At 41.9% G+C, this 19,101-nt stretch overlaps 1 protein-coding gene across 3 annotated transcripts in view; it reads left to right on the top strand.

Annotated features, from left to right (window-relative positions):
- The first annotated feature begins 354 nt into the window (after positions 1-354).
- Positions 355-19,101, top strand: part of LOC308051379 (mesoderm induction early response protein 3-like) — a 38,401-nt gene continuing 19,654 nt past the window's right edge. Inside the window, exons 1-6 of one of the 3 annotated variants that reach the window (XM_080361776.1) lie at positions 355-438; positions 3,690-3,838; positions 8,071-8,205; positions 9,829-9,949; positions 11,942-12,027; positions 12,220-12,292. In XM_080361776.1, coding sequence (XP_080217902.1) covers positions 3,737-3,838; positions 8,071-8,205; positions 9,829-9,949; positions 11,942-12,027; positions 12,220-12,292 — 517 coding nt within the window. In that variant the 5' untranslated portion in view covers positions 355-438; positions 3,690-3,736. Of the gene's footprint in view, positions 439-663; positions 686-3,689; positions 3,839-8,070; positions 8,206-9,828; positions 9,950-11,941; positions 12,028-12,219; positions 12,293-19,101 lie in introns of those variants that run through there. The other 2 variants (XM_080361778.1, XM_080361777.1) reach the window with 2 other exon arrangements.

Here is a 19,101-nt window from a genome sequence, read left to right as displayed (position 1 = left end):
CCCAATATGGCGGAGGTGAGCGGGGAAGGCGGGCTGGGGCGTTGGGGTTCGGCCGGTTCCCCGCGGGGCCTCACCATCACTGTAAGGCGCTTCTGAGGTGGCGTGGGGCGGCCGGCAGCACCGGGGCAGTGGGAGCCTGCGCGGCTAGGCCGCACGGCGGGTGCCGGCTTTGCGGTCCGCCGGCGGCCGACAAGCTGCGGCCGGGCGCGGAGTGGGGCGCGGCCGCCGCAACCGTGCCCCGGGCGATAGAGAAACGCCCGTCGGGAGGGAGGAGGAGCGAGCCCTGCGCTGGGAGCGGGGAAGAGGCGGCTTGTCCGGCACCCTCTGCTGCTGCCTACCCTGTCATGTTCTGTTGGGGCCGGAGGGCGTGGGAGCGCTGGGCCAGGCGCGGCTCCTGGGGGGGGCTTTTTCCAGGGAGGAGAAAATAAGAACGGCAGAGTGAGTGAGGGAAGGAGGGATGGGAGAGGGTGAATGGGATGGTGGGGCGAGCAGGGCGGGGGCTGGGAGTGAGGCTGGTGAGGAGCGCGGAGAGGCGGAAAGTGGGGGGAGGATGGCGGAGTAAGGGGGCAGCTCCGGAGGTGCAGGAGATGGGACGTGAAATGGAGACCCCCTACTTGCTATGTGACTGGAGTGAACCCGCGTTTCGCTCTCTCCCCGCAGGCTTCCGTTGGGAGTTCGAGCCCAGGTTCGTCCTGCCCACCTCCTGCCCCGGCACCTAGCCTACTGCCCGCACGTCGCTCTCTCCTTCCTGCTCCTTCCCAAAGTTACCTCGTGTTGCCTAGTAGCTTTCCTAACGCTTCATGTTCACGTAACTAACTGCCTGCCTGATTTTTAAGAGAAGGAGATATGCACTGTGGAGTTCTTCCCTTAACTCTGGTCGCAGTTAGTAATTGGCTGCTTGGAACCCAAAATGCAAACGAAGTTTTGTAGCACTTTTAAGTCGGCATCTCAGTAAAGCCACGTAGCCTGGAGAGAGACCACTTCTCTTGTTTCTGATAACTGCAGGCTTGTGTAAATTTTTGACTTTCTGGTAATATCAGAAAACGTTTAAAATCATAATTATATGTAATTGTTAAGGCTTTAACTGCTGTTAAGGTTCTTTGGTGTACTTTACACAAGTAAGCATATTTAACATCAGCAGGGCTACTCGTCAAGAAGTATTTGGGGAGTGCATTTGCTTCTGTGTAACTGCTTTCAGCATTGGCTGTTTTTAAATCTTTTTTTTTAATTACTTTTATTAAATATATTGAGCTTGTATTATTTGAAAATGGTTTAAAATATTTTAAATGAGATATTAAGTGTTCAGAGCTACTAAAGAAGTGGGACTTATATCTAAAGTCTGTGAGTAGAATAGAACTTCCACTTGAGTTACTCAAACATAAAATGAATTAGAACAGTGATTAGAAGCAGTAATCCTGAGCATATGTGTGTATATATATATATATAAATATATATATTGCATCAAGCCAGCTGACAGTCCTTTAAAAACTGTAGGACCAGGATGTGATGGCCAACAGTAGAAAAATTCAACACATAATGTCATAATTGGGAGTAGTATTATCAGCTATACTGAGAGTTCTATGAGACCATAATATGAATAGCATGTTAATAAAAAGCATTTTTGGCCTGAATGTTTCCCTATGGTGTGGTGTTATGAACTTTTACAGTATTGCTTTAAGTGAGCTAAATGAGTGAAGTTTAATTACTTGCATATAAGGAATGAACACTTAGCATAATTGCTAAAATATTAATTAGATGGTTTAAGACTCAGAAGTGTTAGTATATACAACTGTCTACTTGAAGGCTAGCAGCAGCGCAGAGAGATAGTGCTTTATTTTTTTGAAGAAAAGCACTGAAAATTTGTAGCTGTTTCCTTCAGAACCTCCAAAGAAGTTCTTATGTGGAAATAACTTTTATTAAATCTTTGCAATTCTTGGCTTACAAGCAGTAACAGGGCACTAGTATGTAAGAACTAGAAGGGGAAACCAAAAGTGAAAGAGAAATATCCTAATCTGTTTCTTTTCTCCATCCTGAAAGCCTTAAGAAAGTGAACATTGATATACAAAGATGTTTTGTTCTTCAATAATTTTCATTGTAGAAGACTGTGCTGGTTTGACTGAAAGCGAGTTAATTTTCCTCATGCAGTTAGAGACTTCCTTTTCACAGCTAGCATGGTTGTTGTTTTGATTTAGTTTGAGAACAAGAAGATAACACCCCAGGACAGAGTTAATGTTTTTCTTCAAGTAACTTTCCAGTGTCTTTGAGTTGGAACAAAGAGAATGTAAGAGCTTACAATTATTTTAGTTGTTGTCTGGGAGCCAAGGTCTTCCTGAGCTCTCACAGGTGTGAGGCAGCTAGGAAGGGGGGCATAGATGGGGCAGACCTTGGCTGATATCCAGAGTGATCAATAAGAATATTGCATGTCATTAGCATCATATTTAAGGAGAGTTGGGTTTTTCTGGTTGGGGAGGCAGAGACCTGTTCTGGTTCTGCTCCATTTTGGTTGATTTCCATTCAGGAGTTTCCTTTAGTTTGGCCTTTTGCCATTCTGCCATTTTGCAGAGGCCTCTGGGCCTTTCTGCCTTTTTCTCTCTTCCCCTGGGATCGGCTGTTTGGGACCAGGGTGGTCTCTTCCTGAGACTGGCCGCTCAGTGTGGATGGAGTTCGTGAGGAATTGCATTGAGTATCTTTTATTTTATATTCTATTTTCTATTATATATATATATGTATATTAGTAGTATATTAGTATTATTTTATGTTATTAAATTGTGTTTATCTCAATCTATGAGTTTCTCCCTTCCCTTTCAATTCTCCCCTATTTTGGGGTGGAGGGATGGGGATTGAGCAAGCAGCTATCATGGTTTGAATTGCTAGCTCAGGTTAAACTGTGACAAACACTGACTTTGTAGTGCAGAATACTTGCATCTTTCAAACTTGTTGAATATAATGATGACCTTTCCAACAGTACTTTTTGATGACTTATGAGTATCTTTTTGAGTAATGAAAAAGTGTGTTAGACCACAGAGCTGTCACAATGACTTGTTAATTAATGTGATCTATTAGAAGCATTTTGTTATTTCTGGTGTATTTTCCTCTATTTCTTGAAACTCTGCTGTGTTCTTCCATTTTAGATTGAGTGCTAAGAATTAGTTTTAATAAAAGATCTGTGAGGCTAAACTAATCTGAAGCAAGTTTTGCTGCTTATTTTGCTGTTAGTAGGAAGCTGATTCACAACCAAAGTTAGCAGGTTACTAGTGAATACTGTTAGTTACCATGTAAATCATATAAATAGAATCAGTGTCTTGCTGCATCTGAAGTATTGTGATGTGGACTTTATGCCTTGATAATTTCAGTGATGTTTTGAACATTTTTTTTTTTTTTTTATTCAGTAAAGTATTAATTTGGGATTGTACTTTCTGAAACTTTGTTTCAGTAGTTTAGATACTTCTCCAAAGTACTTTGTATTGCAAGAGGGAAAACTGCACCTGTTACTTACAAGTATGAAAAGGGAAAACCAGCTGAAATATCTGTTTGTCAGGTAGTTAGGAATTTGTTCCAGTTATTCCATTGAGAGTTCTGATCCTGTATGTGAAAATTCATGCAACTTTTTTTTTTTTCTGTGATGTAATTTCATATGTTGGTAGAGAGAAAAAAAAAAAAAAAAGACTCAAATTAGGGTTTTTTGATAGTTGGCTCTTTATCGTCTGAGGATCATGACTTTGACCCTTCTGCTGAAATGCTGGTGCATGATTATGATGATGAGCGAACTCTTGAAGAAGAGGAGGAAATGATGGAAGAAAGCAAAAATTTCAGCTCTGAAATTGAAGAATTAGAAAAGGTAAGAGTGACTTGCTCTCTTCTAGATGTCCATATATCTTGTACCTTTTTTAGTGAAAAGAACACTCAGCCTGTTCTTTAGTTTGTGTTGTATAATGCGGTTTCCTGCAAAATGCTTTTGCAGTTTGTTTAAAAAAAAAAGCAAAACAAAAAACCAGATTTGGTTAGGATATAGCAGTGCTTCCTCACAAAAAAAGCTGAACTTAGTTTCTCAAATATATTAGTGATAAGTTCAGAGTCTTCTTTTTCATTTAATAAACCTTTCACTTTGGAAAAATAAATTACTTAAGCAGGTTTTAGAGTCCTGTCATCCAATATCACTTATCACTTCTAAGTTTTATAAGATGGAAATAAGTTGAAATTATACATTTTTGCATACTATTAAGTGTCAGCTAGCTGTGTTTCATTATGTTGGTCAGATTTTGTTTTTCCAATCTGGAAGCACAGTCCTGTTTTAGACATGATGAATCACATTCATTTGCTACATAAATTGTAGTTCTATGTCTCGGTTTAATCAGTTTGGCATTTGGTGGGTGTACAAAATGATCAGCGTGCTCTTTGACTTTTCCTGTTCCTTTTTATACTCTAATTACATGGTTTTTTTATTTACACCTCTTGTTCGTCTGTGGCAGTGCATCACCCATTTTAAACACCTGCTGAATGCTGAACATCCACAAACTGATGCTGCTTGCATTATCATTCAGTGACCCACTTAGATCACTCAGCATAACTGCAGATTTTGGTCAACAGAGTTCCAGGAAAGTGTAGTTTTTAGCATTAAATATGAGACTGTGTTTTTGTAGTCCATGTAAAACCAAATTTTATAAATGTAGAATTGACAGTGTTTATACTCCTGTTTGTTGTTGCTGTTTGTTGGGTTTTTTTCCGGGTGTGTTGTTGTTGTGTTTTTGTGTGTATGTGGTTTTTTTTGTTTGTTTGTTTTGTTTTTGTTCCTGTCTTTACAATTACATTTTTGCTGATTATGAACTTGCAATAATAATACTGAAGCAGCTTGCCAAGTCTGGTGGTTAAAATGGAGAACCACTCATCTTAAACACTTTATTTACTTTATGTCCCAATCCTGGAAAGACTTGGACATAAGTTTGCCTTTACCTATTGTGAAAAGTCTTTGCAGGACTAAGACTAAAGAAAACAAGTATTTTCATCAGTGTACAAGTTTAACAAGAAATTTTAATGGTAATATAACTTTTAAAGATATAAATATTGGAAAATATTTGTAATTTGATTACTTGAATCAGGTAACTAAAAAAAAACTTGACAGTTTGTTTTATTAATTGTGTTAGGATACAAGTATGATGATATTTAGTAAAATAATTTGATCAAAAGCTGTTGGAAAAAACAAGTTATAAACCAAGCCTTTCTTGATTTTTGGCTTCTATATCATTAGCTGTCTTTCTCCTATTACCTTCTTTACCAGTTTCGGTTGGAATAGAGTTAAATCACTTGTATTTATTGGGTTTTACTTCCTCTCTTTTTTATTTTTTTTTCTCTCTTCCTTACAGTTTAAAAAAAATATTTCTTTCTAATTATTAAACTTTTTTTATGTTAACCCACAAGTTTCTTTTTCACTTTTACCCTTCTGATTCTCCCACCTATCCCACTTGGGGGGGGGGACACACACACGACTGAGCGAGTGATTGTGTGGTGTTTAATTGTGGGCCAGGATTAAGCCTTGACAGTCCTTTTTGTCACCCAATGCAGGGCAAGAAGGGTTTGAGATAATAACAATTTGACCAGAACATATTAGAAGGAATTTATATCTGTTAACAGTTGCCGGTCATTATATTGATTCATCTGTTCTTGATATTAGTTTATCTGATTTGTGCCCTGCTCCTTTTTTTGCTGTAAATCTTAAAGGCTGGTTTTGGCTTCTACAGTTTGCTGTGCTTTGTAGTGCTTAGTGATGTTTTGCCTGGGAGATTTATTATTAAAACACTGGCCTTGAGCTTAATCTGGTATTTGGGCTCTGTACTGAAGCCATTACTGTACTTTGGGTACCATTGCATGGAGACAGGTTTTTTTGTGGAGGAAATACAGAATGGCACCTTCATCACCATTTTCTGTGATGTTTTCTCACTTGTTACAACAACTCTTTGGTATCTTGAACAATCTTGAGTAGTCAGAATACTTCTACTGGTATTTCTTAGAAATGTTTTGTTTTTTCTAAGGTTAACAAGCTTAGAAATATGACCCAGGCCCTGCAGCAGTGTGGTTATGGGTGGCAAGGCATGTGGGGAGAATGTGGGCAGGTATCTAGAAAGCTTCTCATCTCCAGTGGTCTGGAACTTCACTCCTGAACAAATGTGGAATCCTGATGAAGTGATAGAATGTTTGGAGAAAAAAAAAAATATGCTGTGGCTATTCCAAAGAGGTACAATTTATCACACTGTGCTGAGACCTGGCCTGCACCTACCAAACACTGCTCAAAATTATTCAGCACCCTTAAGGAGAAGAGAGGGTCTCTGGGTCTGAAAACATACCAACAGACACTGTAGCTAAACCAGAGACCCAGCATTCAACTGTATCAGTCACCTCTAACTAAAAAGAAAAACCGGAAATGGAAGTGAACTCATTTAGTAAGGGATGAAGAAGCTTCTCCTAAGAGGGAGCAGGAGAGAAAATCAGAAGAGGCAGCCTGTTCTGCAGCAGAGTAGCCACAAGAACAGGAGGAGGGACTGATATCATAAATGAGACAGAAACCACCAGATCCCTATCCTAAAGTGAGCTGCAAGATATGCGGAAAGATTTCAGCCATCAACCAGGTGAGCAAATGCTCAGCTGGTTACTCTGATGCTGGGATATTGGGGCCAATAGTCAGGAATTAGAGGGTAAGGAAGCCCAGCAGCTGGGATCCCTTGCTAGGGATAAGACCACTGACAAAGGGATCGGAAAAGGGCAGGAGTTTTCAGTCTTTGGCAGTGACTCTTGTCAAGTGTGAAGGACGGGTATCCCTTCAAGGAAGAACTTGAAATTCCCAAAGTGTGACCGGGGGAAGACATGAAGTGAGATAGTGAACATACCTGGAGACTTGAAGCTTGGGTACAGGAACCACAAGAAAAAGACAACAGCCAAAAAGCATCCATCCAGGAGAATTACTGCTCCAGTGTCTGTTGGGCAGAGTAGAAGGGCTGATAGTACTTTTGACCCTGATGAAGGGACTTGCGGTTTGCAGTTACAAAAATAAATTAATGAAGACTCTGACCAGGAAGAAGGGCACTACTTTGTCCAGATGGAGGAAAGGGGCAACCAAACTTATTTGACTGTGTGGGTTTGATGGCCTGGCACATCAGCCACACAGGAGTATAAAGCTGTGGTGGACACTGGTACACTGTGTACTCTAATACCATGAGATTACAAAGGGGCAGAATCCATCCATATTTCTATAGTGACAGGAGGATCCCAAGAACTGTGGTGGAGGCTCAGGTAAGCCTAACTGGGAATGAGTGGCAAAAGCATCCTATTGCGAGAGGTCTGGAGGCTCCATATATTCTTGGCATAGACTACCTCAGGAGAGGGTACTTCAAGGACCTGAAAGGGTACTACTGGTGGGCTTTTGGCCTTGAGTATGGAGAACATTAAACAGCTGTCTAGCTTGCCTGCTCTCAGAGGATCCATCTGTGGTGGAGATGCTGCAGGTTAAAGAACAGCAGGTGCCAAATGCTATCGTGACAGTGCACCAGCAACAATATCACACCAATCGAGACTCCCTGTAGTCATAAAATATATTGTGTGGAAGATAGAAAGAAAGGATAAAAAGTTGCTATATTGGTTTACTTCTGTGATATTTTGCACACTTGCAGCTGTAACTACATGGGACTAAAGTCTTCAAGTTTTTCTGTGTTTCTTTCTTGTAGGGGGATTGTTAGTGTTTCTAATATATCTTCTGTCTTGAAGAAATATAGGCATATCGTTTTCTACAATATGAATCAGATAGGGAGCAAATTTTTAATGATTACTCTTTAGTTTCATCCAGTAAATGGTTTTCTTCAGTACCTTGATGGGACTTCATTATATGCCAAGAGACGTGGTTATGAATTATTTCAATCCTGTGCTTGAAAATATTTTAGATATTTAATCAAGATTGCTGCTTTCAGTTAAGTTTTTTTTGTTTGTTTTTTACTTTTGCCTTTCAAAATATGTCTTATCCTTTTAGATCTGAACTGTTTAAAAGTATTTGGCAATATGTTGAAATGTTTGTAAATCTTGTATTAGGAAGGAAACATGCCATTGGAAGATTTACTGGCATTCTATGGCTATGACCCTGCGATTCCAGTTATGGCCAGTTCCAGTGCAGATAGCTCTCCAAGTGAACTTGCAGATGAACTTCCAGATATGACTCTAGATAAAGTAAGTCAGAACTATATTATGGTTTGAAAGCAGAAATCCAGGTGACCTTAAATTATATTTCACTATCTCTTGGTGTTACAAAATACATATCTTCGTCAATTTGAATATACAGTTAAGAGTTACTGTACTTGTGGTGGACTTGGCAGTGTTAGGTTTACGGTTGGGCTTGTTGATATTAAAGGTCTTTTCCAACCTAAATGATTTTATGATTTTGTGATTCTACTCTGAATTAATTATTTTTCCAAGGATATTGAGGATCTGAATCTAATTATAATTATCACACTTACACATGCATAGCAACTTTAGTGACCTATATTACTACAAATGAGTAAGTTAATGGTTCTTCTAAAACACATCCAAAGAATTTTAAATAGAGAAGTGGGATTTTTCTGAAAAGATCTGTATTTTAATTTAATGTATGCAATGTCCAGAAATAATAATTCTGGCTTCCAACATACATGTTGTGTATCAAACTCTTGTGGATAACTTTAAAAAGTACTCTTGAATGCTTTGGAATGTTCATTTTGAATGCATATAATTTGGAAAGGTCTCAACTTCGAGGGGTGATGGAGAGATTGTTTTATATGCAGTGACTCTATATGTTGCATTGTTGAAGATAAAAAAATGAAACTTCAGTTTTCGTGCTTTGCAGGCTAACTTTGAATTCTGAAATTTTAATCTGATTTTTGGCTATAAGGCATATGCAGCTATTAGTTTGTATTATAAAATCTGTAGTTAGTAAATATGTGTCCCTTTTTTTACATTTTGTAAGTATGATGAAATGATAAACTCCACAGAAAGCAGAGTATAATGATGGCTCAACACATCTGATTCTTATTAGGAGTCATGATTGTGCTAAGGCTACAGAAATGTTGTCTAAATACAGTTCTTTCCCTCCTTAATCTCTGTACAGAGGAGTTCAAACAGGTCTGCTAGTGGAGGAAGTATCCCTCCCCTCCCCCTCATTTTTTTTTGTGTGTGTAATTTGGGAAGATAATGTTATCTGTATTATATCTGTCTATATTATAATAGTATCTGTAAGTCTTCTCAGCAAAAGTCTACAAAAAAGTGCCTGACTGTTGTGTGTTGTGGTGGTTTAGTTTTTGTTGTGGTGTGTTTTTTTCATTAGGGTTTTGGTTTGGATTTTTTGTGTTTGTGTTTTTTTTTTCTGTGGGTGGGTAGGTTTTTGTGTGTGTGTGTGTGTGTGTGTGGTTTGTTTTTTTTTTAATCCCCAGAGTTGAAGGGGTGGCAGTCTGTTAAAGCTTTAGTATATCTGTGATGCGAAGAATGACAGAATTCTAAAGATTTCCACTGGCATTTTTTTATTGGAAGCAGTTGGATATTTGATCTGATATTTGATGCTTGCAGAGGTTAATACTTGTGCATTTATCTTAACAGAAGACATGGAAGAAATAAACCCCTGTATTCAACTGTGAAATGAATGGTTTTATTTGTCCTGAGATTTAGGAGGAGCAAACTAGCTTTTTAATAGAGATGATGGTCTGCTAAAATTACTTACAATAAAATAATTCATTTTAATGGGACTTATAATTTGCTGAATCTAAATGCTCACCAGTTTATACTTAATAGTTAGTCTGAGCTTTTTTTATTTTAATGATACAGGAGGAAATAGCTAAAGACCTCTTGTCGGGTGATGATGAAGAAACACAGTCCTCTGCTGATGACTTGACACCATCAGTTACTTCGCATGAGGCTACTGACTTCTTTCCTCGGCCATTAAGATGTAGGAAACCTAATTTTATAATAGTACTCAAAAAGTCTTAGCACTATATATAGCTTCCTAGTTTAAAATATCAAAATTGCAGAGTAGTGCTGACTTTACCAGGAACTGAGAAACAGTGCTTTGCAGGATGTTGTACATGAATGTTGTCTTTGGTATAATTGATTATCTAAAAGACTGATATTTAGTACTGAGCTCAAAGGACAAGTACCATGAATTTTACTGCAAATACAGTATCTTTTCATAATTAATAGTAAATGTGTTGTGGAATAATCTTTGTCATTTTCAATATGTTAGTGAATGACATTAATATGTAAACATTCTTTTAAATTAGTATTTCTCTATTAAAATTTTTGCTGCTGCTTTTAAGACAGTGACTTCTTCATTCAGCCTGTGGATGTGAACTGGAAGGAGGTTTCTTTGTGATTATTTCCCTTCATACATTCAACAGTTTTCCATAGGACTTCATGAGCCAAAGTGGTTTTATATGGAATGGGGCCTATGAACCCATGACCACCAAAATTTCACTGCCCATGGAGCTATTATAGGAAAGATCTGAGAACCGGTGGTTCAGTTATCCAACGTGGATAAGATATTCCTCATTGCTCCAATTCTGGTACACCAGTGAACAAATGAACTACAATAGGCAATATGGAAGATTTTTATCAATTTTAATTTGGCAAGTATCTTGAACTGTTTCTGGGGGATTTAATCCGTTTAGAGAAAGAGGATGATAAAGGGGATGTGCTTTCTTGGTCATCAGCAGTTGTAGCCCTTTGCATGCTGCTGATTGTGTAATGTAAGACATTTGTATTGAGAGAGAGAGATACAAAAATATTAAAAATTATAATGTACTTTTCTATCAGAATATTGCTTTTTCTCTATTAGAACTTTTGATCGGTCACTTAAAAATTCAGTATTCATCATTTTGAGGAGGGAAATGTCAGTTTTCTGTGCTGTTGACAGTTTCATTTTTTTTTTTCTGATCCCTGTCCATTTATTTAAGATAACGTTCAATTTTAAGATAAACATGTCTAACATAGGCTATTTTATTAAATTTGGATTAATTGGAAAAAATAATTGCATATTACTATCCAGGCCTGTTGTTTCATGTTAGCTTCTTGCTTGCTACTTCTAACAGCAGAAAGAGAGAGACTGGTGATTGTAGTAGTGACTACAGAAGAGGAGCCTCAGTCCATACAGTCTTGAATATTGTCTCTGATGTTCACGATTCTGTTTAGTTGTGATGAAGCTAAAATTGGAACCCTATTTATGAGCATGTTTTACTGAAAACTGAGAATACGAAATAGCTTTAATCTTATCAGACCGATGGTTTCCATTCTACCAGGGATAAAATAAAAAATCTAATTACTTCAGAACCCAGTATCACAGCATTACAGATTCTAAAATATGAGTTGTTTTGTGGAGTACTGTGTTTGAATTATTTTGAGTACTCTGCTGGTTTTCTTCCTAAGAAAAAAAAAAAAGAGGAATAAGCAGTTTTTTGCTTATTCTGTGTATATCTACTATATCTTCATTTTGAGGCAGCCTGGTTTAAAGGAATGTTTTAAATGTCCATTAAAACTTCTGATGAAAGGCTTTAGTAGGTAATAAAGGCTTGTCTTCAGGTTTACTTTCTTTGTGATTAACCTGGGGCTAAGTCATAGCCCTGGAAGTTTTCTGTTTTTTTTTTCTCATACCTTTTCAATAAGGTATAAGCCTTTACTGAAGAAAAATGACCTCAGTTCCTTTTGACTATTAGAAATAGAGTAAATTTTCTCAGTTGCAGTGATAAATGTTGCAGTTCTGCAGTATACAAGTACCAGTGATTTCTGACTTCATGGTAGTTTGATAGAAATGTAAATAAACATACTCATGCTGAGTGTCACCCAGAATAAAAGCAGGGGCTCCTTCCAAAAGTAAAGAATATCTTGTAGTTTTGTGTTTGAACTGAAAATTCTTTGTAGCTAAAACCAAACTTCTTTGTGTCTGAAGCAAACGCTATGTGTGATGGAGATAAGGAATCAGATGGTGAAGATGTAGAGGCAGACAATGGTAATTCATCTGAAGATTTGAGAAAGGTAATAACTCTATCTTAAAAAAGTTAAGAAAAACTTTACTATTAAGAAAAATACATTCAGATTTACAGTACATATCTAAAATAGTACCTTTATTCTGGAATTCTCTGTGAAATGCCATGTTAATGGAATTTGTAATGCTTCCATGCACAAAATATTAATACCTTTCTCTTGTGATTTTTGTTACATCTTCAGGAGATAATGATTGGTTCACAGTATCAAGCTGAAATTCCACCTTACCTTGGCAGATACAGTGATAATGAAAAGGGTAAGTTCATCTGACTGTTTTACTTTTTATCTTCTGTTTATACATAGCGGTTAATGGGAAAATGTTATTTAAATTTATAAGATTAATTTAATGGCTTAGTTACAGTCTCAGAGGCCTTAAAACCCAAACAAACAAAACCTAGTCAACTGAAGTAACACAACAGCATAATTGTATCTCAGAAGTGCAATTCTACAACTTTGAGAGGAGATTTTCAAGAAGGCATAGGAGGGTGGGTTACAGTGTTAATTCTGAAGTATCTAGTAATATTAGGAGGCAACAAACTGTGGGTCAAGAAGGAAATATTTTCATCAGAGTACCATAACTGAGCTATGAGCATGTAAGAGTTTACATTGAAGATATTCAAAATGGTATTTACTTGGGTTTTTTGGAAAGCACAACAGTGTGGATTATAAAATGCATATGAAAAACAAAGCAATAAAATATTTTAAATTTTTGTAGCATGAGTATGTGTAGGTCTTGACACACCTTGTCTTTTAACCCCCCCCCAGTGTTTTAAGTATGATGTTATTTCTGTGTAAATTTAGGTTAAAAGCTGCAATTGTGCTAGAGTAGAAAAGATAACTTATTAGAGTTTTATTTGGTATCTTTAGAAACCTTCACTATGAGAAAAGTATAGCACATATAGCTGTGGATTTCAAAAAGCAAATATTGAAAGTAATTTCACAGAATCACGGAATGTTAGGGATTGGAAGGAACCTCGAAAGATCATCTAGTCCAATCCCCCTGCCGGAGCAGGAGCACATAGATGAGGTTGCACAGGAAGGTGTCCAGGCAGGTCTTGAATGCTTTATGCTTTAAGTTACTAATGTTTGAACTGTAACATTTCATGGGAATATTATTCTACTGATATATTTAGAGTCTTTTCACTGTTACCAACTGCTTTTTGAAAAATGATCCTTTGCAACAGAGAACAAGAATGTTTAGTATGGATGGAACCTGAAACATTAGCAAGTGAATGTTTCTTGTGTTGCTTAAGAGACCTAGGGAAGTTTCCTGTTTTCTAAGATAGACAGAATCACAGAATGTTAGGGATTGGAAGGGACCTCAAAAGATAATCTAGTCCAGTCCCCCTGCCGGAGCAGGAACACCTAGATGAGGTTACACAGGAAGGCATCCAGGTGGATTTTTAATGTCTCCAGAGTAGGAGACTCCACAACCTCCCTGGACAGCCTATTTCAGTGTTCTGTCACCCTCACTGAGAACAAGTTTCTTCTCAAATTTAAGTGGAACCTCCTGTGTTCCAGTTTGTACCCATTACCCCTTGTCCTATCATTGGTTGTCACCTAGAAGAGCCTTGCTCCATCCTCGTGACACCCTTTATACATCTGTAAACATTAATGTGATCACCCCTCAGTCTCCTCTTCTCCAAGCTGAAGAGACCCAGCTCCCTCAGCCTTTCCTCATAAGGGAGATGCTCCACTCCCTTAATCATCTTTGTTGCCCTGCACTGGATTCTCTCCAGCAGTTCCCTGTCCTTCTTGAACTGAGGGGCCCAGAACTGGACACAATATTCCAGATGTGGTCTCACCAGGGCAGGTTAGAGGGGGAGGAGAACCTCTTTCGACCTGCTAACCTACTAACCACCCCCTTCTAAATACACTCCAGGGTGCCATTGGCCTTCCTGGCCACAAGGGCACAGTGCTGGCTCATGGCCATCCTGCTGTCCACCAGGACCCCCAGGTCCCTTTCCCCTACACTGCTTTCTAATCGGTCATTCCCCAACTTATACTGTAACCTGGGGTTGTTCCTACCCAGATGCAAGACTCTACACTTTCCCTTGTTATATTTCATTAAATTTTACCCTGCCCAGCTCTCCAGCCTGTCCAGGTCTCGCTGGATGGCAGCACAGCCTTCTGGCGTGTCAGCCACTCCTCCCAGCTTGGTGTCATCAGCAAACTTGCTGATAGTACACTCTGTTCCCTCATCCAAATCATTGATGAATATATTGAATAGTACTGGCCCCAGTACTGACCCTTGAGGCACTCCACTAGATACAGGCCTCCAACTAGATTCTGCCCCATTGACCACGACTCTCTGGCTTCTTCCCTTCAGCCAGTTTGCAGTCCACCTCACTACCCAATCATCCAGACCCCACTCCCTCAGCTTAGCTCTAAGGATGCTGTGGGAGACTGTGTCAAATGCCTTACTCAAGTCAAGGTAGATCACGTCCACTGCTCTGCCATCATCCATCCATCTTGTTATGTCCTCATAAAAGTCAATGAGGTTGGTCAAGTACGACTTCCCCTTGGTGAAGACATGTTGACTGCCCCTAATGACCCTCTTATCCCTGATATGCCTGATAAGCATGATGCTTACTGGTTGTAAGAAATGAAAGAGTAAGAACCAAATTTATCTGCATAGTCTTTTCACTATTTACATACCTTGACTTCTCCTTGGCTGAGAACTAGAGAAGGTCCAATAACCAGAGGATGATCAGGAAGGTGTTAATCTGACAACTTTCTCTGGATTGAGCGAGAGCCGGAGCCGGTGGGGTTCAGCCGAGATTAGAAAGCTCAGAGGGAAATGTACAGGGACAGCGTGATTCCCGGCGGGTCCTGATCGCCAAAGCCCCGGCAACCATTGCGAGACAGCAGCTGACGTGGCGGGGGGCGTTCCCACGGTGACGGCGGGAGGTTTAAAAGCGGCTGAAACTCGATACTAGCATTCAGTCAGCTGATCGAAGCTAGCCCAGCGAGAGCTTGAGCCGGCGGGGTTCAGCCGACCACGAGGTTCAGCCGAGATTAAGAAGCTCAGAGGGAAACCTACAGGGACAGCGTGATTCCTGGCGAGTCCCGATCCCCGCAGCCCCCGGCAGCCATTGCGAGAGAGCGGCTGACGTGGCGGGGGGCGTTCCCACGGTGACCACACCCCCTCTCCTTGCCTTGAAAAATCCTTTGGGAGGGCAGCGACTGCACTAGGTGCAGAGGGGCAATCAGCTTGTGTAGCGGGTGAGTCCCACCCACACTGTGCTGCAGCAGTGGGTGTGGTAGCTTGTGCAGCAGGGTGCCGAGAGCACTTGTCGCTTGTCAGCCCCTCTAACTTATTGCCAGCATCCCAGACTGCTGACGACCATGGTCGCCTCCAGGAGGAGAGCTTGTCTCAAACAGACTGTGGCTACGCAGACTGAGGTTCTGTCCTGAACGGTGGCTGTTCAAGTCTCCGGCTGCAGGGAGTGCCAGAGCCTGCTGCTGCCAGGGGAGGGAGGTCAGCACTCCACCTGTGTGAGGTGTGAGCAGGTGCAAGATCTGCTCGACGTGGTTGTGAAACTTAAGGAGGAGGTTGAGATGCTGAGGACCATCAGGGAGTGGGAAAGGGAGATCGACTGGTGGAGTAACACCCTGACGTGCCAGTCGGAAAGGTCCCAGGGAGGTACCCCCCAAAAGGAGATGGACCTCCTGCCCTCTCGGACAGAGGCGGAAGTCCTGAGACGGCCCCATCCTTGTCGCTGTCGGGCAGAGGTAGGGGACCTAAAAGACGACGAGGGTTGGAAGCATATTCCAGTTTGGCATCACGGGCAGCCCCCCTCCCTGCCTGCTTTGTCTCCCCAGGTGCCCCTCCGTAATAGGTTTGAGGCCCTGGATCTTGAAGGAGAGGTAGTTGAGGAGGTGGTGCCAAGCCTGCCTACAAGATCACATAGGAAGAGGCGGTTGACTTCACAACTTAAGACTGCCTCTGATAAGAAAGAAAGAAGGGTGATAGTAATAGGAAATTCCCTTCTGAAAGGAACAGAGGGCCCAATATGCAGAGTTGACCCTCATCTTAGGGAAGTTTGTAGTCTACCTGGAGCCCGGATCAAGGATATCGCTAGAGAGCTCCCCAAACTGGTGCACCCGACAGACTACTACCCGCTGCTGGTCTTCCAGACAGATGGGGAGGAAGCTGCTTCCCGTAGTCTGAGGGGAATGAAGAACGATTTCAAGGTCTTGGGAAGGATGGTGAAAGACTCAGGGGCTCAAGTGATCTTCTCTTCACTCCTTCCATCTTCAAGTGATGATGTGGGATGGAATAGGAAAATTCATTCTCTAAATGTTTGGCTCCAAGAGTGGTGCTACAGGCAGGGCTTTGGATTTTTTTGATAATGATTGGTTCTATAAGACACCAGTCCGGACAGTGTCACACGGGAAATGTTTATCTCATAGGGGCAAAAGGATGCTGGGGCAGGAATTAGCTGGGCTCATTTGGAGAGCTTTAAACTAGGCTCGAAGGGGGATGGGGTTGTAGCTGGGCTTGTCTCAGTGGGGCAGCATTCTAAAACTGATGAGGACCAGGTGGCCTCCTATGCCACTAGGGAGAAATGGGAGTGCTCTGCTCGCTCCCTGAAATGCCTGTACACCAATGCGCGCAGCATGGGGAATAAGCAGGAGGAGTTAGAATCCTATGTTTGGTCGGGAGATTATGATCTGGTGGCAATTACAGAAACATGGTGGGACAGTTCACATGACTGGAATGTGGTCATGGATGGCTATGCCCTTTTCAGAAAAGACAGGCTGGCCAGGTGTGGTGGTGGAGTTGCTCTCTATGTGAGAGAGCAACTACAATGTACTAAATTCTGCCCAGGAGTGGATGAGGAGCGAGTTGAGAGTGTATGGGTCAGGATCAAGGGGCAGGCTGGCAGGGGTGACACTGTTGTGGGCTTCTGTTACAGGCCACCAGATCAGGCTGAGGAAGTTGATGAGGCCTTCTATGGGCAGCTGAGAGTGGCCTCACAGTCACAGGCCCTGGTTGTTGTGGGTGATTTTAACTTCCCTGATGTTTGCTGGAAGGACCATTCAGCCAGCCAGCCACAGTCCAGGAGGTTCCTCCAGTGCATTGATGATAACTTCCTCATGCAGATGGTGGAGGAGCCGACTAGGAGAGGTGCACTGCTGGATCTCATCCTCACCAACAAGGAGGGTCTGGTCGAAGCAGTAAAGGTTGAGGGCTGCCTGGGTTGCAGTGACCATGAGATGGTGGAGTTCAGCATCTTGTGTGGCAGGAACAGAATAGCAAGTAGAATTGCAACCCTGGACTTTAGCAGGGCTAACTTTGGCCTTTTCAAGCAATTGCTGGGGGAAATCCCATGGGCAAGACTTCTTGAAGGAAAAGGGGCCCAAGAGAGCTGGGTTGCATTCAGAGATTGCTTCTTCCACACTCAGGATCAGAGCATCCCCACATGTAACAAGTCAAGGAAGGGAGCCAGGAGGCCTGCGTGGTTGAATAGGGATCTGTTGGGTATGCTCAAGCAGAAGAGGAGAGTTTACAGGTCATGGAAGCAGGGGCTGGCCACTTGGGAAGAATATAAGGCTGCTGTTAGAGGATGTAGGAAGGCAGCTAGGATAGCCAAGGCCTCCTTAGAATGACAGCTGGCGAGAGGGGTCAAGGACAGCAAAAAGAACTTTTTCAAATACATAGCAGGTAAAACTAATACCAGAGGCAATGTAGGCCCACTGATGAATGGGGTGGGTGCCCTGGTGGCAGAAGATACAGAGAAGGCAGAATTGCTGAATGCCTTCTTTGTCTCTGTCTACTCTGCCGGAGGCTGTCCTGGGGAGCCCTGTACCCCTGAGACCCCGGATGAAGCCAGGTCAATGGAGGAGTTTGCTTTAGTCGATGAGGACTGGGTTAGGGAGCAATTAAATAGTCTGGACATCCATAAATCCATGGGTCCAGATGGGATGCATCCGCGGGTGCTGAGGGAGCTGGCTGAAGTCATTGCTGGACCACTCTCCATCATCTTTGCCAAGTCTTGGGAAACGGGAGAGGTGCCCGAGGATTGGAGGAAAGCAAATGTCACTCCAGTCTTCAAAAAGGGCAAGAAGGAGGACCTGGGTAATTATAGACGGGTGAGCCTCACCTCTGTCCCTGGGAAAGTAATGGAACAGCTTATCCTTGGTGCCATCTCAAGGCATATCAAGGATGAGAGGGTTATTAGGGGCAGTCAGCATGGCTTTACCAAGGGTAAGTCATGCTTGACCAACCTCATAGCCTTTTATGAGAATGTAACAAGGTGGATGGATGATGGCAGAGCGGTGGATGTGGTCTACCTTGACTTCAGTAAAGCCTTTGACACAGTCTCCCACAGCATCCTCACAGCTAAGTTGAGGAGGTGTGGTCTAGACAATAGAGTAGTGAGGTGGCTTAAGGAGAGAAGCCAGAGAGTGGTAGTCAATGGTGCGGAGTCTAGTTGGAGGCCAGTATCTAGTGGAGTGCCTCAGAGGTCAGTACTGGGGCCAATATTATTCAATATATTCATGAATGATTTGGATGAGGGAATTGAGTGCACTATCAGCAAGTTTGCTGATGACACTAAGCTAGGAGGAGTGGCTGACATGCCAGAAGGCTGTGCTGCCATCCAGTGGGACCTGGACAGGCTGGAGAGTTGGGCAGGGAATAACCTAATGAAATTTAACAAGGGAAAGTGTAGAGTCCTGCATCTGGGCAGGAACAACCCCAGGTTCCAGTATAGGTTGGGAAATTACATATTAGAGAGCAGTGTAGGGGAAAGAGACCTGGGGGTCCTGGTGGACAACAGGATGACCATGAGCCAGCACTGTGCCCTTGTGGCCAGCAAGGCCAATGGCATCCTGGGGTGTATTAGAAGGGGGGTGGTTAGTAGATCGAGAGAGGTCCTCCTTCCTCTCTACTCCGCCCTGGTGAGACCACATCTGGAATATTGTGTCCAGTTCTGAGCCCCTTGGTTCAAGAAGGATAGGGAACTGCTGGAGAGGGTCCAGCGTAGGGCAATGAAGATGATTAAGGGAGTGGAGCACCTCCCTTATGAAGAAAGGCTGAGGGAGCTGGGTCTCTTT

Source organism: Nesoenas mayeri, assembly GCF_963082525.1.
Source record: "Nesoenas mayeri genome assembly, chromosome: W".
NCBI classification, from domain to species: Eukaryota; Metazoa; Chordata; class Aves; order Columbiformes; family Columbidae; genus Nesoenas; species Nesoenas mayeri.
The sequence above is the reverse complement of the archived record's forward strand: the minus strand, read 5'-3'. Positions and strand labels throughout refer to the sequence as shown.